This window comes from Panthera onca, chromosome B3 (assembly GCF_046562875.1).
Source record: "Panthera onca isolate mPanOnc1 chromosome B3, mPanOnc1 haplotype 2, whole genome shotgun sequence".
Classification (NCBI taxonomy): Eukaryota; Metazoa; Chordata; class Mammalia; order Carnivora; family Felidae; genus Panthera; species Panthera onca.
In genome coordinates, this window is record NC_138344.1 from 41,510,048 (window position 1) to 41,532,488 (window position 22,441).

The following is a 22,441-nucleotide window of genomic DNA, read 5'->3' on the forward strand; positions in this document are numbered from 1 at the left end:
CATTCGTGCCTGGCTGGCAGCCTTCTGCCACGCTGGCTGTGGGTCCAGACGATGTTGTGATCAGAGAAAAGGCTGGCGGCCTCACTCCAGAAGGCTTGCCACCCGGTAGCTGTACCTCTTCCTGACCCGAGGGTTTCGAAGGGTCCCCATGATTGCTTCATCTATGCTTCCTACTGTCCCTAAGGAATTTGGATTTGCCCTCAGCTGAGTAACGGTCTTACTTTTACTCCGGTTTGCCCCATGGAGTGACAGCTTTGATGTCCTCCGGCCTCCCTCTCCCTCTGCCATCCTGGTGTGAGTTGCTTCTGAGTCCAGGGCTCTGAGGTCTGGGAAATTAAAATATATCTCAGTGAAGACTCTGACTGGCTTGTGCAAGTGAGGAAACTGGTGTCTGTTGGAAGGTTGGACAGGAGATGGTGAAATCCCTTCAAGCCCTAACATTTCCCAAAAGGTCTATCCAAAGGTTGACAGTCAGAAAAATTAGCAGGGTTCCACTGCGTGTCCAGACCTCGGATCAATTCCTCATAGCATTTTAAATGAACACGGGCACCCAAGTTCTTCTTTAGACTCTCCTTACTCTCAGATGAAGTCCCCTAGTTAGAGAACAAGGGGTAGGGAACCAGAATACACACGTACACTCTTGGGAAATGGTGCCGCTGTCTATGGAAGGCTCCCTGGAAGCGGAGTTCTGTTCCCCTCTGCTCCAGTTAACATCATTCCTGGTGCCAAAATACTGATGAATGGACCCCAGATGGCAAAGCGTGGTCCCCAACTCAGAGCCCACAGGGCACAATGGTTTTACCCTAACGAGCCATGACATGCCAATTATTCACTTTTCTGGAGAAACCTCAGCCTGAAAATCCATTTAATTACCACGGGAGATAATCTTTTAAGCACAGCTTTACATTCTTTAAAGATTTTTCCCTGTGGGAGTAAGAAAGTTTATCTGAACATGGGATTGGATTGTTTATTTCCATTTCCAGAGGAAGGACAATCACCTGGTAGTTAGCAAGAAGCCTGAGCCCCGGAGGATTTATTTTTAAGTCTCTTCCTCCTCACTGATCGTTTGTCATTAGTTTGTAGTGTTGTCACCCTCTCTCAGGGTACACTGTGCACTTAGCTCTGTGATCCCCTAATTACTTGGAATTTTTCAAGCATCCCTATCAGATGGGGTTTTACACTTGCTCTGGATGTGGCTATCAAGAGTCAATGTCCTCAAAGGTTTCCTATCAAGAAGATCATATCTATAAATCCACAAGCCCTGAAGACTTCCCTGGAGCTGTGGTCAGTAAGACACCACTTTTTCCAGCCTGGAGCATCCCAGAGGATGCAAGCTTGGGCAAGCAGGGGCCCTATGGTGGCCCCAAGACCCTGAGTAATTCCTGCTCATAATAGGTGCTCCATAAAGAGAGGCTAAATTGCTGAATATCAACAGGTCCTCACATGGAAAGGATGTGTACTGTGCCAAAATATGAGCAATGAAAACGGAGCTTGGTGGGCCCTATTCCGTGGCATGGGGCTGCTCTAGTCCTTCTATACCCATCTCCCTTTAAGGACAAATGGCAGGAGGCTGAGATTTCTGGGCCTCGAAGAATATACCTCCGGGGATTAAGAGGAGAAAAGGAGTGATTGTATTGGACACAGAATTAGAAAGTGAGGAAAACAGTTTTGTGGGAAATGGACTCACTTTAGGGCCTGAATCTCCCCTTTCAGGTCCAGATGGGGAGAAGAGCTGGTCCAAGAAGTACCCATCATGTGGGGGCGTGCTGCAGTCCCCAATAGACCTGCACAGTGACATCCTCCAGTACGACGCCAGCCTTGTGCCCCTTGGGTTCCAAGGCTACAATGTTTCTGCCAATGAGCAGTTTCTCCTGACCAACGATGGCCATTCAGGTGAGAGAGACCTCTGAGAACTGCAAGGGGATGTCTGAGCTCCCCTCAGCTCCTTGGCCTGCTCTCTTGCCCTTGGCAGGGAGGGGGCTACACTGAAATACAGCCCCCAAGAGATGGGGCGGTGGGAGGGGGGAGGGATGAGAGATGCCTGGACCACTCACTGGGGGGGATGCTGGAGGCAGTTCTTCCAGGGCAGCGCCTCGCATAAGAAGCACATTTCTTGGGAAGGGGCAGGGTGGGGGGGAGGCGGGGGACAGGCTTGAGCCCTTGGGCTCCCTGGTGCAAACACACCAGGAGCCACGCAACTCACTGTGGGGTCGCCCAGGCTTTGGAGTCAGACAAACCTGGATTTGAATCCTGGCTTGACTATTTATGAGTCATGAGACTCTGGGTAAGAATATTAACCTCCTTGAGCTTTCATGTGGAAAATGGGCATATTGATGGGTACTGCGGAAAGACTAGAGATTATGTATGTTGGGGATCTGGAATACAGAAGATGCTTCATAAATAGCAATTATTATTGTTGCTGTTATATTATTCTATGGCTTGGAAGATACTTCATTAAAGGTTCTATCTTGATAGCTGGGTGTGTAATATGTGGATATGTAAAAACACACCCACCCATCTAGTATTAGTGCTCTTGCCATCCTTTTCCCAGGGGAGCTTAGAAGGGGCTGGTGCAACTAGAATTGCTTTAGGGAAATGGGGACATTTTCAGGAGAAGAGCCCAGGTTTCTGAGCCCCAGGCTGTGTCTCCACTCACTGCATCCACCTGCCTCCTGTCTGGGCCCCGGGCCGGTGTCGCATCGCTAACTGCTCTCAGGCAGTGCTCAGCTGGCCAGGGCTCTGAAGGCTCCACTCCCCACAGTGAGGCTGAACCTGCCCTCGGACATGCACATCCAGGGCCTCCGGTCCCGCTACAGTGCCGCCCAGCTGCACCTGCACTGGGGGAACCAGAATGACCCTCACGGCTCCGAGCACACTGTCGGTGGGAAGCACTTTGCTGCTGAGGTGAGTGGAGCGGGCAGGCCGGCAGAGGCTGCCTGGCGGTGGGTGGTCTGGCACCCTTCCACCTGGCTGGTGTGCAGCGAAGATCAGAGCGTAAGCAAGGGCTGCCTTCAGGCTCCACACACCCACTCAGGGAAGGCAGAGACACTCCCATCCCCCCGCGGTTCTTCCGCGGTGCCCTGGTCCCCTTCCTCCTGAACGTACGGAGTTTGTCTCTGTCTTTACTGAGTGGCGCCGCTCAGAAGGCAATGCTCCCGGGGTGGCACAGTGGGGCACACATGCCCCTTTTGTCGGCATCGCTCTTCTGCCTGCACAGATCGGGATCCCACCGGCTTGTCTGGCTGACGTATCGTATCTCGCTGCTGAATCCTACTGGGCTAATTGCTTCCCCCACCTTCTCCATCTTTCTTCACAAGCCATGCTGTTTGCACAGGCCTTTCCCACTCCAGCTTTCCTTTTCCTGGGCATGGGTTGTGCTTGGAACCTTGGGGCCCAGGGCCACAAACCAAGGGAAGACTGGCATTATAATTCACGGGACATCACGGCAATGAGAGAGTCAAAGAGGATAGTCTGGGACGTCGGCACAACATTGTGTTGTGTCGTTCTGAGGCACTACCCCAAAATGCCCAGAGGAAACGGAAGGAGTGGAGCATTGTTCCTGCACTATAGGTGTGCAGGGGGTACGGTGGGGGTGCTTGAGGTGCTCCACTTAAGTGCTCCCAGAGGACAGAACTTGGGGGTGTGGCTCTGACTGTTTACAGGGCAATAAATACAAGGAGATAAATGCTACTGATCAGCCAGTGGAGCCCAAGGTAAATAATGACATGACCACTCTCCTCTGTTCTTAACTGCTGAACTGCTTAATGTCTCAGGCTAATTATAGGTAGAGTTACACGTGTGGAGGGGCTATAATTCTGGCCCAATAGGACGGCACTCTTGGAGGGGCACGCATTTCAAACCAGGCCCATCTCTGAAACCCCAGGACTGCAATTTCTTTCAGGCTAATTGCAATGTGGAGGCTTCTACCTACACCCGGGGAATAAAGAAGGAGTTAGGGTGTAGGCTGGGAGAGTGTGGGCATTTAAATGGATTTCTCATCATTATATTTTCTGCTATGAAGCCACATCATCACCAAGGGCCTGGTGAAGATGGGCCATAAATGTCTCTAATAGAGAAAATACATCAAGGTGACCCGAAAGTGGCAGATTCCCTGTGGAGGGTCCTTGAAAGTGCACAGTTCTTCTGGATTGGGTCCTATAGAGAAGAGTCTCTTCATCTCTTCAGCAGGGAATTCTGTTCCTCTCTGTTTAATCTGAAGACAGTAAGAAAAGTGCTGAAGCAGACCGCACACTCAAAGGGCAGCTGTAAAAAGAAATACGGATCTAGGACCTGCAGGGTGTCAGCCATACAGAATCCCCCATTTCTCAAGGCTGTGCCAAGCTAACGTGGTGGGGGGCAAGGCGGCAGGCTACATCCTTCATAGCGAGGACTACTTAAAAAAAGAAATGATGGGGCGCCTGGGTGGCGTAGTCGGTTAAGCGTCCGACTTCATCCAGGTCACGATCTCGCGGTCTGTGAGTTCGAGCCCCGCGTCAGGCTCTGAGCTGATGGCTCGGAGCCTGGAGCCTGTTTCCGATTCTGTGTCTCCCTCTCTCTCTGCCCCTCCCCCGTTCATGCTCTGTCTCTCTCTGTCCCAAAAATAAATAAAAAACGTTGAAAAAAATTTAAAAAAAAAAAAAAAAAAAGAAATGATGTCATGTCACTTGTGAAAATTAGAAAGGGCCACTTGAAAGGTGGGGAACATTAAGCCGTATTCAGTAAAATCTGCTTGAATTCTATTTACGACCATGTAAGACGGAGAAAGAGATGAAGGAAAAGAGAAAATCTCAGCGTGTCACAGTCTCAAGAGGCAAAGACTCAGCAAAAATGTATGTCACATATACAGATGTATCTACTAATATAGTTTTTTTGGAGGACAAGTGACAGACACCACATTTTGGATTAAAAACTAGGTGCAACCTATTGTCAGAATTTATCATAACAATACCTTAATGCTTACCTAGACATTTTTATTTATTTATTTATTTTTTTGAGAGAGAGAGAAAGAGCATGTGTGCATGCAATGTTGACGGGGGGGGGAGTGCAGAGGGAGAGGGAGAAAGAATCTCAAGCAGGCTCCTGGCTCAGTACAGAGCTGGACTAGAGGCTCAATCTCACAACCACGAGACCTTAGCCGAAATCAAGTCGAACACTTAACCGACCGAGCCACCTGGGCGTCCCAGTTACCTAGACTTTTGAAACCCAAGATTTCTCAGAACGTTCTCTTTCCCTCACTTTAATAATCACAAGTAATTCCTGCTTTGAAAAAATGAGCTTAGAATTTTTTTGTGAATGCTAAGAATCTACATTCAGAGAGTAACGTCCTTGTTTTTTTGGCCTCTTGAAATATGGCTGATTAAACCCGTATAAAAGCCGGGCTGTGATTTCTTTTTCCACCGGAGGGATAAATATGTGTCCTCCCCCTGCAAAAGCAAAAGGTTCCCATGAGTCGCCCACCCATGGTGAGCAGCTTTCCTTCCACTGCAGCTGCATATCGTCCATTATAACTCGGACCTGTATGCCAACGCCAGCACCGCCAGTAACAAGTCAGAAGGCCTCGCCGTCCTAGCTGTTCTCATAGAGGTAAGAGATGTTGAAAGGGGTTTTACATGAAATTTGAAGCCAGGATGGTATCACGCTCGGCATTTGGTCCCTGAATTGCCCGTCCGTTGGATGTGTGTGGCTCACTCTCATTTTGGCTGTGTCTTGCCTCTAGAGCCAGAGGTATGCCCCCATAGGGGACCTTGTCTTTTGGCCAGGAGGCAGCACTTTGTGTAGCTGGGCAGCAGAAATGGGCATGTCCTTTGGAACACTGGAGAAAATGAGCACTGGGTGCTAGCCCTATTGTATAAAGCTTGGAATTGTCCAGCGAGGCAGGCCCTGTGTGTATGGGGTTGGGGGGTGGGGATCATTCAGCGCTGCCTCATCAGGTGTCGAATCCCTTACACAACTCCTAACATCCAAGTTGTAGTCTTTATATGGACCCTGGAGTGAGCTCTTTCCTTAATCCCCCAAATGGGAATGTTTCCTGATTCGCTTGCATGTATTTCCCTAATAAGACAAGTACCTCGTTTTTCGACATGCTTGCTTGCCTGACTTGGCTTGTATGTACTACATCTCCCTTGAGTTCTGGTTAGAAAACATGCTAGTTGTGGCTTTCAGACTCAAAGCCTGATCGCCAAGAGCACAGGCTACATTCTTTGCCTCGCGACGCTCAAGCCCCAGTGCCCTGAGGACTCAGTGCCTCGCGTCCTGAGATGCAAGAGGACAGGACCATCACCCTCACTCTGTAACAGGCTAGCGATCCTTCATAATTGTCCTAGTAAAGTGAATCCTTCAGGGAGGACCTTGGCAGTGATGACTATATACCCCTAGTCCAGTCCTTCCATTAGTAACTGTTACACCAGGCTCAGCCTATATAATTCTGTCCTACTTCAACCTGCCCCATCTATGTTGCAGATGGGTTCCTTCAATCCATCTTATGACAAGATCTTCAGGCACCTTCAAGATGTCAAATACAAAGGTAAGGGGTTCTTGGATGCTTATCTACCCCTAGAGAGGAGAATACAGTCACCCCCGTGTGACCTGAAGAAAAATGAATGCAGGGGGCAGGTGCTGTTCACATTTCTAGGCTCAGTCGCATGCCCAGCAGCACTTCTGCCATGGGGTGAAAGGCGGACACCATCTCCCCAATATGTCTCTCCAGGCCAAGAAGTGCTCATTCCGGGTTTCAGCATTGAAGAGCTGCTTCCTGAGAGGCCTGACGAATACTACCGCTACAAAGGCTCCCTGACCACACCTCCTTGCCACCCCACAGTGCTCTGGACGGTTTTCCGGAACCCTGTGCAAATTTCCCAGGAGCAGGTAACTGTCGTGCTCTTCTGAGACAGAGGCCATGTGGCACCTCCATCTCTACCATCACCCAATATCATAACAACTTGATTTCCTCACTTAGAGTTTCACTGACAGCTGTGCAAAACCTCTCCAAATAGTGCGGGTTCCTAGACGCACTGCAAAAATTACAGGCCGAGCTTCAAAAACAGAGTTATCAAGTCAAGCTTGAAAAATGAACCCATCTCCACAATTCCTTACAAGCAAGTCGTTAGGCTGCATTTCCTAATATACCCCTCAGTGGCTGCATAGTGTTTGCCTCCATGGTGGAGCGAGCACGGTTCCTTTACAGGGCAGAATAAAGACAGACCCAGTTTCGATGGTTTAACCAACCAGAGTGCTGGGACTGCGGCAGTGAGTAGGCAATGGTCTCTGTTCTCAAGAAGCTCAAAGTCTAGTGCAAAACTGGGGGACAGAAGCCTCAGCAATCATCTCCAACCTTCTCATCTTACAGATGATGAAAGTGAGGGATAGACAGTTGAGGGAGCTTGTGGGATCGCCTGCTGGTTGGAGACAAAGCCCCAAAGTCAGATTGGGGTTGCTGGTCGCTGCCCATCCCCTACTCCACAGTTGAAATTCATCAAGAAGAAAACTGACTGTCCAGGAGACAGGGCCAGGGGCAGTGCTGCACACTGGCTCATGGCCTGTCCCACCCCCAACCCCTCTTCCGGACCAGTAAGGCCCTCACTGTTGGTCGTTCTTTTTACTATGAGCTACTGATCTGAGTAATGTAGATAAATGGCAGCAGGTGGGCAGACAGGAATAGAGATGTGATGAATCAAGAGATGAAATGTTCAAGGGAGCAGTAACCTAGAAGCTGCCTTGGAAACAGATTATATAATGTATGTGGGTGTACGAAAATTCCATGGAACCAGTGGTCAGAGGAACTGTGAAACTCTTGCCTCCCTCTTTTTGTTCCTTGTGATGGGACCACCAGAATAAGCCCCAGGCCCCTCTGATTTAGAGTCGGGTTGCAAATCAGGCCTGTGAGAGGCTGAGGAGCCCCTCCACCACCCAGCAGCTAAGAGCTGTAACCTCCCCCCAAGCCTTGGGAGGTGGTGACAGACCAGCTCACCCGGTGTCCAGGCAACCAGACGCCTGCGAGGGAGGGGAAACAGTTCTCTGGCTTTCCCACTGCTTTCTGACGTGCCTCCTGCCAAGCCCCAGAGTTCTCCTCCCCACTGAGGTCAGGCAAGGGAGCATCACTTTGCCCATGGGGTGTGTTCCTGCCTTGCAGCTTCTAGCTTTGGAGACTGCTCTGTACTGCACACATGTGGATGACCCATCCCCCAGAGAGATGGTCAACAATTTCCGGCGGGTCCAGAACTTTGACGAGAGGCTGGTGTATATCTCTTTCCGACAAGGTGAGAAGATGCGGTGTGTGGGGGGCGTATGGTGCCAGGACACCCATTTTATCTGCAGTCGGGTGCCCTACCCTCGGGGTTTTGTCACTGATACACTTAGGGGGTGGGTTCAGAGCACTCTGGCTGCCAAGGGAACCAAGTATGTAAGAAGCTATTGTGTGTGGGTTTACTGAGGTCTCCCTCCACTGCTCTTGACTTCCCTGAGCCTTTGCAGGGAAGCACCAGCCAGGGCTTCTAGGTGCCTGGACCGGAGCCCCCATTAAGTCTGGGAGACTCTCACAGATGGGGAAGAGAGGATGTTCTGGGGTCCTCTCTGTCAGAGAACTATGTCTCCTAAGACACATGGTAGGGCTGTTTTCACGAGACAAACTCCTAACTTCTTGCTGTAGGCTTTCTTAGCATCAAGGCCCATCTTCAGCCTCACCAGGTGATTCATAGCACCATCAGCATCACCAACGTCCAGGGATGCTCCTTCGTTAAACTTTCAGAGAGTGGGCATAATCCACATTTGTGGGCATAAGTAGCTCATGGTCTGATGTAGCAGGATCCATCAGGCAAGAAAGCGTCTGCATTCACTGCCTTTTTGTCTCATCTCCTTAAGCTTGCCTAAGCACCGACACACAGGAGCTATACTGAATGAAGCTGAATAGTTTGGTTTATTCCTAATGCTATGAAAGCTCCGTTCTTCCTCTTAAATCTGTAACCATAACTCCCCAGAAGGACATTTAACATCTTTACTTGTTCAATACCCCTGTCAATACTGTTGGAAGCTGGGGGTTCAGGGAAACAGGTAAGAGAGCACTCTGGGGGGCCACACCCTTCTTCAAACCTCCAAGTTCACTCTCACCATAGACTCTTGGGCCACTCCCAACATGGGAATCTCATGGTCAGAAACAGGTAGGTCTGTGCAAGTTCCACTTTTTCTCCTTATGTCACTTGTGATGGAACTGGGCCAGGTGTTCATATCTAAAGATGACCCCATTAACCCATTTGTCCAAGAATCAGTTCTCCTTGTCTCACCTTCTTATTCCTTTGTTATTGTGTGAGATTATAACTACCACTGACTAAGCTTAAACATAGGAAGATAGTATTTCAGGGCCCTTGCCAGAAAGCTTTAGAAACATGCCCTTTTGCACTGACCCATATATATGATCAGAATTATGTCCTGTCAATCACTTAATCAGACCTGGCCAAGAATTTATCTTTTGTGCTCTCCTTGCCACACACCACTGGTTAAGGTAGTTTCTCTCTTTTTCTCAGTTTCCTGGTCTGAAAACGTCATCTGTGAACAATGGTCCTTCTTTAACACAGAGAACGCATATGATGATGACTGTCAACTTCTTTTCTAGGAAAATGCTTCAAATGTACAGATCATCCCTTTGTGATCTAGTTTGGATATAAATTTCTCTTTTCCCATTCATCTAAATGGAGTAGTAGTCAAGGGTAAATGGAAAATACTTCAACTCTTCAATAAAATACAAAACAAAAAAACTACCTGGAGATAAGGGACTTGGCCCACATAGATAAGGTAGATCTTATTTGTGATTCAAGATAATAATCAGATCTCTTCTCTGGATTGGTCTATATAAGTCACAAGGGATACGGTCATAAAGACTCCCCCTGTAGTCAGAAGATCTAGGTTCAAGGCCTCAATTTGTTTCCTCCCTGCTGTATGATGTAAGCAAATCATGTCCCTTCTTTGGCCTTGGTTTCCTTAGCCATAAAATGATAGGTTGGACAAGGTGAGCTAATGTCCTTTCAACGCTAACATGCTATAGGATTCGAAGTGGATACTAACAACTGTCCATCCTGACTTTACGTTGCAGGGACAGTGTTTGAGGGCAGTTACAGAGGATCAGAAGAAACCACACAGGAACTTGAGTCTGACATCCCAAAGTAACCTCCACTTGTAACAATGGACTATGGCACTGGGAATAATTAGCCATCTTCTTAGACCAGCTCAGGTCTAAGTTGGCCCTCACAGAGTGGGCAGTGCAGTCAGGCTTGTAGCAGAGCGCTTCAATAGACTCTCCCAGTCTGGCTGGGGAGCTTGAGGGGCCTCTTAGCAGAAGCCTAGAGACCAACTCCAGGCTCAGGACATCAAGATCAAAGCCCAAATGCAGCTTTGCCACTGCCCTTCCTGCACGGCTCACCCAGAACTGTTGCTTCCAAGAGCCCAGGCTGTGCCCAGCTCTCCCCTTGGAGTGAGAAACCCTGGCAGTCCAAGGCAAACCTGTTCATTTGGAGGCTGATTATAGAAACTTGGCTAGAATTGTCCCCTCCCACTTCTCGAAGACACAGGCAGCTACTGGGGCTGTTTCCCAAGGAACAATGGGGAGGACGGCCACAAAGGAGAGAAGCCCCAAACCTCACCCCCCGGGGGCACCTGCATTTATGAGGGGCTCTCACACCAACTTGGAGGGGCCTCAGACCATAACATGCCATTACAGGTTTATGGAGTGAGCCTGTGTCAGTGTGAACCTTTAGCAATTGTGCTGAATTATCTGTAAACTTCCATTAAGGCAAACTTGTAATTAGGGCCTGATTTATTCAGAGCTTTCTCTGGAAGTTAACAGGAACTATGGAGTTGGAACATTGAGCCAGGAGAAAAGTGATGTTAAGGAAATCCTCTAGGAGAGAAAGTGCAAGGACTTTGAGAGTAGGCTCTGAGGTTTAGCCAAATTGGAACAACTGGGACTAAATCATTTAACTTTACCAGGCTTCCTCAACTGTGCTTAGAAAAGGAATAAAGAACTTAATTTCTGTCCTTAAGAGGTAGTAATCTGTCCTTAAGGGGTAGTCTATGATTTAGCCCTAGGGCAGGGTTTCTTAACCTTGGTGCTATTGACATTTTGGTCTGGATAATTCTCACTGGGAGGCTGTCCTGTGCATTGCATTGCCCTCTCCCCACTAGATGCCTATAGCATCCCCCCACTTATGACTGCCAAAAATGTCCCCAGACATTGCCAAATGTCTCCAGGGCATGAGGGGCAAAATTGAGAACCACTACCCAGGAATTACACGATGAATTTCCTAGGCCCATGCTGATTTTTTTTCACTTATATGACAGGATTCTGGAGTTTTCTATCATATGCCCTGGTCTTTCCTCTATTACAGCATGACATTTTCAATCTGGTGATGGCTACCCTTGAAACCGAAAGGTTGTTGGGTTTCTAAGGTAGAACAACCAAACTCAAGAGAAACCCTGTTCCCTACCTTCCTTTAGAATTTGAATATACCTGCTTTTTGTATAATTGGCTATGTCCAAGGCCAAGAGAAGTGGACAGGCGAGAACTATCCACCCTTAAGAGAAGCATACAAACCTCTTTATCAGGGCTCCAGATGCCTCCGAGGCAGCAATTTGCTTCGGAAACTTGTTATCATTTTTCTCCCTCGCTTTTATACCATTTTTTCTCTCATGTGTGTTTTGTTTCTTGTTGCCTTTAGTTAAAATGACCACTCTTGATGGAGAGGTGAAAGTCACGTCAGGCACTTTTTTTTTAAGCTCTTGTGAAAGTGCCTCTTCCAAGGGGTACAAATGGAGGACTTGAGCTGAAGAGGGGAGACAAGAGTCATTGCCCTCAAGGTGGGACCCCAGAGAGGGGGGAGACATCCTGTGACCAGACCAGATCTCACAGGAGTCAGATGCCTTCTGTGAAGAAGGAGAAAGATGGCACGGGCAGATTTACAGTCCAGGAGCCTGATTCTTAGTTCCTTCACGTTGACCTCTTCCCAGCTAAAGATAGCAACACTGGGTCCTGACGGTGGTGGGTAATAAAGCAAGAGCCTATCGAACCTAAATGCTAATGTTATCTAGTCCTATTTTTAATATACCAGGGCAAGGGACACTCGAGGGACAAGGGGAAGCCAAAGAGTTTCTATAATCATGCGTTAGTGGGCTTTCGCTGAGCAACTGCATGTTCCCCACTGCAGAGCCCAGAGCCAGCTGAGGCACTCTTAGACAAGAGCGCTGGACAGTAGTGGGGCAGGGCTTTGACCCGTGCTAAATCTGTGGAGTCGCACGATTAGAATCTGCTTGACCCTTAGAGACCTGGGGAGTTTTATAAAACCTTTAAAAAGAGGAAAAACTCTTACAAAGCTAAGATGGCTAATTATCTACTTTTTGAGACTAGACTGTATGCTTTGTGGTTATTGACCTCTTGTTTCTAAAAGTTCCTATTTTTAAATAAAAACTATTAGATGGAAAGTATCACCAAGTCTACTGAGACATCCAAATGAAAGACAGAGGGGTTCCCACCTTCCAATTCCCCTGGATCCAGGGGGCTGAACAGTCAGGAGTAATTGTCAAATGTGCTACGAAGTCCCTAGCCCCTTCATCTAGTGCAATTCAACACACCACATGCTTCCTCAGCATACCCCAAGCCGAGCATTATGGAGAACAAAAACCTCACTGTGGATGTTCTCTTGCTCCTTAAAAACAAGCCTCTGGCACAGGGCAGACCAGGTGGAAAGTCAGAAAGCTGGACCCACCCACGGCGAGGTGGCCCCAGCTATCTTTCCGGCATTTCTCCCCCTGGCACCCGTCCACGCCCTGCAGGGCCTCCCTTAGCAAGGCACTGCTTTTACATGTGCACATGATTTACTTCTGCACACGACTCCCTTTGCCGGCGATGCCCCTCAGCTTTCCACCTGGAAAATTCCTTCACGACCCCACTCTAACGTCATGCCAGAAATCTTCCCTGTTCCCCTGAAGGTGACTTACAGTCTCTTTCAATGCGGCTGGAACAACCCGTTCATCTCTGTTATGGTTCTTAGCATAGCACAGGATAATGATTTACTGCTGTACAGAAAAAGAAAAACAATGTCTAGATTATCCACACGCTCCAAGACCCTAAGGACAGGGACTCACTTTTGTGGCAGGCATCGTGCCTGGTGCTTATTACAAGTTTGAGAGGATATAACCAAGCCAGCTCCCTTCCGCTCCCCTCCCCAGGCTCTTCTCTGCAGAATGATTTGAACATAAGCCTGGCCAGGGGTCACCTTTTAGTTTCAAGTCTTCTTTTGCTTTGTTTCAGGTTGCCGACAGGCATTCAAATCAATCCATTGGTTTAAGAAGCCTTAAAGATCAGAACTTAGCCGGCAAGTTTCAAAGTCTTAGGAGAGAGTCGCCTAGGGATGCTGTCAGGCTTTTTCTGTTGCTCTGGCCTAAAAGGAGTAAGAGGCCCCCGTGCCACCACCTACCATTCCTTCAGCACAGACAGCCTGTGCCTGGCCACTGAAGGGAGCGGAGCGCACTAAACCCCCAGTGCTGGGATTGTAACCCACGCCTACTGCCCCGGGATTCAGGCCCCTCAGAGCAATGTGTGGCTTTCTGTCCTGGGCCTACAATCCTGCCATCTGGAGGGCAAAGCCCTCAGTCCCTATCATGGTTGTAGAAAACCAGCACCCTGATGTAATGTGGTGGCAACCTTTTGGCAGATCTGTAGATATTATTTCTTTTTGGGATTCCATAGTGTCAATAAAAAAGTCCTCCAGTTAAATATGTTCTCCAAAGATAGCTATGTTCTGTGGTCACTGAGGGCATCTTCCTTGCTTTTCTTACCAAAGCATCATTCAAAGAGAGGACTAGCATTTCAGTTACTTCACTCTATGACTTGTATTAAGCATAATAATAAGAGCTTTTATCATCTCAAACTGGATTTTATGTATTTAAAACTATCAAATCCCTGCTAAGCCAAAGCTCTTCTTGTCTCTTTTATAAGACTGGAGACTGCTAAAGAGGCATATACATATGTATACACGTGTATGTAACTATGTAAAATGTCACTTACCAAAATAGTCCATACTTTAATATTTTTTTAATGTTTATTTATTTTGAGAGAGAGAACAAGCATGACCGAGGGAGAGGCAGTGAGAGTGGGGGAGAGAGAATCCCAAGCAGGCTCCATGCTGTCAGCACAGAGCCTGACACAGGGCTCAATCCCACAAACCGTGAGATCATGACCTGAGCCGAAATCAAGAGTTGCATGCTCAACCGATTGAGCCACCCAGGAGCCCCTAAAATAACATTTTGAAAGGAATAACAGTAAGGATTGTATTCCTCTTTATTTAAAATTCTGTTTGAATAAACAGAATTGCAAATAGATCTCGAAAATGCTAGAGTTGTTCCAGGAACGGCAAGCTGTGTGAACGAGGGGCTTGTTCCTTCTGCTGGGCTTTTCTGTGTCTGCACTTGAGGCTTCAGAAGACCTCAAAAGCAGTTAACCAGCATCCCTCGGTCCAGCGAGATACCAGTGGAAGATCCAGCTCCTGAGCCAGCAACAACAGGTAGCAGTGCCCCTGTGGCAATCAGTTTGTCTGCCTTCTCCGGGATCTGTACCCTCCTGGGGAGGCATGTGACAACCGAATTCTTCTGTATCTGTGTGATTTCATTCTCTGTGTCATACTGCCCTATCTTTGCTCACCCTGACCCGTACCAGAGCACTTTCTAGTAGCAGATAGCTCCCACATCTGTATGGCATGCACCCTCTTAACCAACCAGCTCGGAAGCCCCTTCGTCGTGTTCTCATGCAGTAGCTCTTGTGGGCCATCTCCGTCAAGCAGCCTGTCTCTGTTTCTCCTGTCTCACTGTTCTTCAGTGGGAACTGCCTGTGTTAGTCGCCATTTAGAAACCAAACCATTTCTTTGTTTAATCTGCAGATGAATTTCTCTGGCTGTGTCCCTCCCATCATCAACTGTGTTCCCTATTCTCTACACCATCACACAGGCTCTGCTTGATGCAGGCTTTGGCTTTTCTCTCTGGGCTCTACTTCTTCAGTTGCCTCAAGAGCTTTCCCTGTGCCCCCAAAGTCTCCCTGACTTTCCCCTCTCCTGTTAATTAGCAGATGCTTTAGCAGCTGCTTCCAGGGGGCCCCAAGCCCTGTGGACTTCATCTGGCTCTGCAGAGAAGTCCCGCTTCCTGGATGGTTGGTGCTGTCTCAACTGGCAGGGGGTAGCATCCCAACAACATTTTCCTGCCCTGGGCTCCCCTGGGGGTGGAATTCTTGGGAGGTGACACCCTCACTACCATTCCTCTTCCATAGTGGCTTACGCTTTTCACTTGCTCAGTCAAGCCGCTTTGTCTTTGCTGCATCAAAGTCTTGGCTGAAAAGCATCTGTCCCAGTCTCCGGGGCTTACTTTGCCTTTGTGGCTGCTTGCTCATTTCATTATTTCCACAGAAAGGCAATTTAGGCCCTCACAAGTGGTCATCCAGGAGCAAGGAACCCTGGTTAGAGCCCTGGATTAAATTAGCCCGTTGTTTACAGGGCCTAATACAGCCAAGGGCGGCCAGATTTCCTTCCAGATAAGACATCAACTTGGGCCATGGACTCTTGAGAAAAGTCCCATCTCTGGGGGCCTTGCTTCTGTACACTTGGCTCTGCTCCCCAAGCTCCCTGGGGGTGCCCCCTACAGTCTGGAGTGGGGCTGCTCAGCTGTCCGGGGCCCTGTGTGTTTCTCAAGGATGTTTGAGGTGACTGTGAAAGCAACGACTTTAGAAACTGTTCAGTTGGGGCAGCTTAGCCAGTGGTTAGGCTTACTAGTGATGGTCTTACGTGGCGAGAACTAGTTTGGTACCACAGACATCTGGAGCTTTAGGAACAAAGAACAAAAGTGTATTTCATCAAAAGGCTTGGAAAAGAAAGCATGAGCAGTTGGGGGTTTGGCTGTTGTTTTTAAGATCTTAGAGGCCTTGGTTGCCTCTAGGTAACTTAAAAAAAAAACCAAAAATACCAAATTACGGTGTGCAGAGGCCAGAGGTTGTACAGAGAACACAGCATATGCTATACAAATACTGGACACTCTCCTCAGGGGAGACTCATATCCTGAGTGTCTCCCTAAGCCACAGACTGGTCCTTGTATTCAGGTTACAAGAAGAGACTTGGAGCAGAGAATCAGGCCATCGGAGCCACACTCTCTCTGCCACTTGGGAGGCCATGGGCTGCTGATGGCGAGCAAGAGCCAAGAGAACAGGCCACCCTGTACTTTGTGGATAGCCCCTCTCCATACCGGCTCTGCTTATTCTGACAACAGCCTCGGGCCACCTGGGGAGGCCAGACCAGAGACTCCTAGGGGCCAGCCTTGGATGAGGGAGGCTGCAGGGTCAGTGTGAGACTGTGGAAGAGGACAGCCGGGAAAAGACACAGGGCTGATGGCTCCGGGGGAATCAACCAGACTCTGGCCACATAACAGGAGAAGGGAGTGAACAAAAAAACCCTCATCCTGCAGTCTCAGGTCTGGTTCCCCAGGGTGTCAAGTGCCCCCAAGTCTGAGTCCCTGGCCCTCTGTTGACATCTCACAACTGGCCAGGGCTCTCCCAAGGTCTGAGTCTCAGAGTGGGCTCTGTGGGCACAGGCTCTGCTGAGTGTCACGCTGGGTGGCCACAACTCTGGCTTCCAATGTGAGCTGGAACAAGCACCCACACGACACATACACACATATGCTAGAAGTTTCTGCTAAGGTCAGAAAACCACCAGACAAGAGGGTATGTGTAACAGAGACTTTCTTTAGATGCAGGACCTGATTGGGAGAATGGGGAGTAGTTCTAAGAACCTGGAAGGAGCATGCTGGGGTTACCCAGGGGAGCTTCATGACTGGGCATCACTGTCTTACTCAAGAAGATGGGCTCACCCATTACCCTCCCCCAGGGAGGTCCCTAGGAGGCTGACTATGGGATTTTATTTCAGAGAGCTGGGCACTATTTCAGCCCCACTGAAGACTCCTAACTTACCCCCAAAGGAACTCACTAAGAGAAGCCACAATCTTCTCGTTCCACATCAGAGAAGGGAGGCTAGTATCAGGGAGGGGTTTCTCCAGTTTGTCCAGTGGGGCCAAAGCAAAAACAAAACCAAATCATGATAACAGGACTAGACAGGGATGGAGCAGAAGTCTAGCCACAGGCTCCAGCTAAGCCCTGCCAGCCCCAGACAGCCAGAACCTGGAAGATTCCTTACAGATGAAGAGGGATAGGTATCCAAGCAGCAGATAATAGCCTGCCCAAGGAGACTCTGATCCTTACCCTTCCTTATGTTCCCACTCTAGCCATGTTGTACTAAAAACTGAAGTCTTGCCCTAGCAAAAAGACTGCTGTGACAAAAATTGGAAAGGAGGATCACAGTGTGAACTCCCAAGGTGGGCAATTCCCTCTATACCATCAGGCACCTGAGTCAAGAATGAATGCTCTCAGAAAGTCTGTATAAGCCCTGTACTTCCAACCAAATGTTCAGCACACTGGTCAAATCCACCATGGTTTGACTTGGTTAATTTTCAACCTTTTCCTCTCCCCTTTGAAGTGCAAGACCTTACCTACACAGGACTGAGTCTGGGTATGTGGCCTGCTGGCCTTGCATGCTGCAGCTGGGTGATCTCTGTGATTCTTGGTGTGATCTGGGCCTGTGATACTTCCAGCCCAATCTCCCTGCTTCTCTGTGCTGTTGCTCTGGCTCCCGGTCCTCTCCTTGCTGTGGGTCTTACCTTCAGGTCACTCTGTGATTCAAAGATGAACCGCCAATCAAATGCTTCCCTAATGAAAGACCTAATCACTCTATAGCATGTGTACATTCAACGAGCTATCCAAGACCTGCTGGCCATGGTGGGAAGCCATTGTCTAAAAAAAAAAAACATGCCTGAGCCCAGTGTGGAGGTTGGGTGACTGGCTAGGTGATCTTGGCAATGGACCCCTGGTTGTCTTGGACTGCTTAGGACTGTGCAATGGAGCTTGGGGGAAAAGCCAATAGAGGCATCCCAATGGGCCTTAAATCCAGCAAACAAAGACAGAGTAAGTTCTTATTCTGTAGCTCAGGGTTTCTCAAAGTGTGGTTCATGAACCATTTACATCAGCATCAGCTAGAGCTGTTTGTTTGGTAAAAATGCAGATTCCTGGGCCCCACTCCAGACTGAATCAGTCTCTGATGGTTGGGCTCAAAAAAAGTCTACATTTAAACAAGCTCTTCAGATGATCCTGGTATAAGTTTGAGAACCCTTGAAGAGTCACTACAGTTTGCAAATGCCCATCCCCCCCAAGTACTCCAGCCAGTTCTGCTGAGCTAAAGACCAGAACCTGAGAACAGAAATAGGGAAATGACACCTTTCTGTGGCAGATTATACAGCTGTCACATGACTTCACACCCATGTGCCATGGGACGAGACGCAGGGGAAGGGAGGAAGGTAATGTGTGTTCATTGCCTCTTCACCAGGCATCATCCTTTCAGTGGCCCTGGCTGGCGTTCTTGGCATCTGCGTTGTCCTGGCAGTGTCCATTTGGCTTTTCAGAAGAAAGAAGAGGTAGGAGCTGGTTTTGGTTCTAAATGAGAGTGGGTAGCTTATTTGTCCATGAGGATTGATCTGTCTGGAAAGGCAGCCTGCAGAACGAAGGGCCCCTGTCACCTGTACCAACACTTATCCTACGGGTGCTGTTTCCAGAACACAATTGCCCCTCGCATCCTCTGCAGGAGATGCTGGTCATTTAAGGATCCTTATGCTTAGAGCTGGAGGTGTGTCTGCCAGCCTTGCTGCACCAGCTAACACCTTAGACAAGAGACAAGTCTCTCGACTGGGGCGCGGGAGGCCCCATTTGGCTAAATACAAGCTGCAAGGCTGTCTCCGTTTCTTCTCTGAACCCAAAAAGAAAAAAGAAGGAAAATTTGATTCATCACTCACATTAGCTATTAATGCCCTTTGCTCATGTTTTTATTGTCATGTTTGGTTTTTATAAAATCTATTTCTTCTGGCATTTGTAACAAAAGTTTCCAGGAGCTTTGTTATACACAATCAAAGGTTTGAAGTCAGGGTAGTCATGAGACCTTCTTCAAAATGCAGCTGTTAAAAGAGAACAGTTGCAGATTCCTGGGCCCCACTCCAGACTGAATCGGTCTCTGATGGTTGGGCTCAAAAAAAGTCTACATTTAAACAAGCTCTTCAGATGAGGTTCCTTTTTGGTTGATGCTTTATTTGGGGGCATTCCTCCCAAGAGTGACAGAACTGGGGAAAGGTCCCTAAGAAAGGAATCTGACCCCTAAAGTTCATCTTATTTCATAGCTGAGTCAGGCTACTCTCTGCCTGTCTCTTCTCTTTAACTGAGACTAAATGTGTGTTCTTCCTGTTCCAGTAGCAAAAAAGGTGACAACAAAGGAGTCATTTACAAACCGGCCATCAAGAAGGAGACCGAAGCTCATGCCTGAGGCCCCAGAACTCCCAGGCACGTCCAAGGAAGGACTTTGGTTTGGACACTACACAGTGTGGCTCCCTAGACACTTGAAATAGCTGAGGTTCTCTGACGCTCAACCCACAAACACTCCAGACCCATGGGGGCGCTTCTCGGTGGGTGCCCTGCCATCCTGATGCAACGGCCACCGGCCAGTGCGATGCATGGATGGGAATAACTCACCAAGGAGGCAGAAACTCTGAGTCTGCTTCAGCTGTGTGGACCATTAAGGTGTCTGGATTCTGGGGGCACAAAACACTCTGACCCAGGGATTCACCTGAGTGTGATTTCAAGGATCCTGGAAATCCTGCTTCTTGTCGAAGCTTCCAGACCTGGATGTGCACTCTCTGCTTAGGATTTGCTTTTGAGACTCAGTTTCTTTCCTCAGGGAAGGGGTTGTTGTTCTCCTCTGATTTCCTCCTGCTATGACAAAAGCTTTGGTCTGACCTTACAATTGGAAGGAAGAATGATTCAGGAAGGGTCAAGGTATCAGAGACAAAAGAAAACAAGAGAGATTCTTTGAAACAGAGTAGAGGCATTTCCAAAGTCCTGTACTTTGGTTCAAATATAGTGAAGGGACCTGAGAGGGAGAGAATGAGAAGACACCTAAGGTCTGGAGGAACCTCACTTTGGAGTCAGAAGTTGTCTGTCAAGCCATAAGTGTGAGAAGGACAGAATATTAAGGTCAAGCCCAGACTCCTGTAGGTGGGGCAGTTATGCTTTGTACTCCACACACTTTATACATGATTAGGCTATTCCTTGAAAATGTGTTGTTGCTTTCTCTCTCCTAGACATGAGTTCTGAGATGACTCAAACTGCTTTTGATTCTACAGGAAACGGGCAGATACAAAACGATTGAAGAGCTTCATCTCTTTTGCCCAAATTTCATTTCTGCCACTTCTGTGGTATCTCTAGTGCCTAGCTGGATGGAATGGGGACTTCTTACTTCTCTGACTTGGGGAATATTGAGTTAAAATCTGGGGGGGGGCTTGGTTAAAATCTGTTTTCGAGATATGAAAGCGGGAAGTTATCTGTGCAGGGTGGGGGCACCACGGTATTTAGGGACCAATAATAATGGAATGTTACAAAGATTCTTCATGGTCTTCCACTCAAGTCGCAGTTTCTGAAAAGACTTAACTCTTTCCTAGATGTAAGAGCCCCATGGAGATCAGTTAGTTCCATGACTGAGAAGGAGCTTCCAGCACCAACCTCTCATGGCCAGCACCTTGCAGTTCACAGACAGCTTTCTGATTCCTGGTCTCATTTTGACAGCATGGAATGTCCTATCAAAGCACAGATTTCTTTATAACATCTTTTTCCTTCTACTCCTCTCTCTGACTCTGAGAAGTCTTTTCCCTTTTCTACTGTCATGACTTTTTGTAGCGATGGCAAGCCCTGCGGCTTTGTAGCTAGTTTGCTAAACAAAGTTATGAAAGACCTAATGGACACTCAGATGTGTGTGGATGAGAACTCTTGACAGCTTTGGAGCCTGGGGCAGCATCCCAACCTTGCCATTAGCATGCCTGATGCTGATCAAATGACAGTAGGGACAGCCCTCATGACAGAGCAATGTGACTTAGGGGATGCTTTCTTGGCCTTGGCCCAAAGTTGTCCATCAGAAACCAACATAAACCACTCCAGAGCCATGGGAATGTCTCTCTATACCTTTTTTGAACAAATTTTGTAAGAGAACAAAGAGATCATCATACCTGGCATGACAGCTGCTCAAAGAAAGGGAGATCTACTGAGCCATGAAAACTGGCATTTTTTCCTGCCCTGTGGCTGAGATAAAGCAATGCTAGGGAGGCAGGCAGAAGGCTCCAAGAATCAACACTGTCAACTTCCATGTGAATCATTATGGGACCTCTGAGGACCCAGCAGCTTTGGAATTGGGAAGCCTTTCTTCAGATACTCTCTCATTCCACTGACACCAGTGGCCACTACAGGAACCCAGACTGTGGTGTGTGACGCTCCTCTGTCTCCCATGCACCTGGTGGAGGGCCCCGGTGCCGTGCTGGGTGCACAGCAGGTAGAGATCACAAAAACCAGGCACAGACTGGGAAAGGGACACACGGAAGGCCCTGGCTTCTTTGCTTCACCAACGGATAACCTGAGTTTCTGTATTCTGTTTCTTTAGTGCCGTCTGGTAAAAACAGTAACTTATACTTGTTTCCTTAATAGACATTCTAGGATTTTGCTGCATTGACTATTAATCCTATTTCAAGTTCAGACCTTAGATTCTTCTCCCCTTTGCTAAACTCTCTGAAGTCCTCCTGAGCACCGCTGGGGAGCAGTGGGGTCTGCAGCACCCCTCCATTCCTGTGTCACGGATGGATCATGGGCCACTGTGATGATGACGTTTAGCACTTCTGTATTTATTGTAAGAATGATTGTAATGAAGACCTAAACTATAAATATGAGAAATTATAAATAAAATGTTTTTCACATCAGACTGATTTTTTGGAGGTGAGGCTAAGCATTACTGTTGGCAAAGCACTTGGTAGTTCCTGGTCTATGGTGACATGTAACTGATCATAATGATGTCACTTGCATCCAGGTCTTAGAACCCTGCTCCAAAGGAAAATACACCAATGTATTTAATCATTTTACTGAGGAAGGAGGCCTATGGTATGTGCAGTAAAGTCCTAGGATCACACAGCTGCTTAGTGAGTACAGCTGGGAAGTTTAGAATAATCAGGGAAACGCTCAGAGAGAAGCGGGTATCTGAGCTGTGCCTTAAAGAATATGTCACATTTGAACAGATGGATGGAAAGAGGGAGGCATTCCTAACCAAAGTGACATGAATATAGAGAATGGGTCTTAGTAGCTACTGCACTTAGTAGGTTGGTAGCCTTTAGCTTGCCTGCTACCTATTTTGGATTTTTTTTTTCAAAACATGCTATCGCCTTCCATATAATTTTTATCTAATTCCAGATTTCATATTCTGGTTTGCTAAAAGAGGCAGTCTTGTACCGGTTACAAAAT

At 48.1% G+C, this 22,441-nt stretch overlaps 2 protein-coding genes across 9 annotated transcripts in view; one reads left to right on the forward strand and one right to left on the reverse strand.

Moving 5' to 3' along the window:
• The window catches only part of CA12 (carbonic anhydrase 12), a 51,989-nt gene extending 30,083 nt beyond the window's left edge, over positions 1 to 21,906 (forward strand). The window contains exons 3-11 of one of the 6 annotated variants that reach the window (XM_060618353.3): positions 1,714 to 1,893; positions 2,762 to 2,904; positions 5,488 to 5,583; positions 6,460 to 6,523; positions 6,707 to 6,864; positions 8,129 to 8,255; positions 17,547 to 17,579; positions 18,450 to 18,537; positions 19,364 to 21,906. In XM_060618353.3, coding sequence (XP_060474336.1) covers positions 1,714 to 1,893; positions 2,762 to 2,904; positions 5,488 to 5,583; positions 6,460 to 6,523; positions 6,707 to 6,864; positions 8,129 to 8,255; positions 17,547 to 17,579; positions 18,450 to 18,537; positions 19,364 to 19,433 — 959 coding nt within the window. In that variant the 3' untranslated portion in view covers positions 19,434 to 21,906. Of the gene's footprint in view, positions 1 to 1,713; positions 1,894 to 2,761; positions 2,905 to 5,487; positions 5,584 to 6,459; positions 6,524 to 6,706; positions 6,865 to 8,128; positions 8,256 to 9,515; positions 18,538 to 19,360 lie in introns of those variants that run through there. The other 5 variants (XM_060618352.3, XR_013556319.2, XM_060618355.3 and 2 more) reach the window with 5 other exon arrangements.
• APH1B (aph-1B gamma-secretase subunit) overlaps positions 1 to 22,441 on the reverse strand; it is an 87,787-nt gene that overhangs the window by 7,622 nt on the left and 57,724 nt on the right. The window contains exon 7 of one of the 3 annotated variants that reach the window (XM_060618359.3): positions 1,713 to 4,263. The exons of 1 other annotated variant lie outside the window; for it this stretch is intronic. The gene's annotated coding sequence lies outside the window, so the exon portion shown is untranslated. Of the gene's footprint in view, positions 1 to 1,712; positions 4,264 to 17,720; positions 17,740 to 22,441 lie in introns of those variants that run through there. One more of the 3 variants, XM_078448705.2, reaches the window with a different exon arrangement.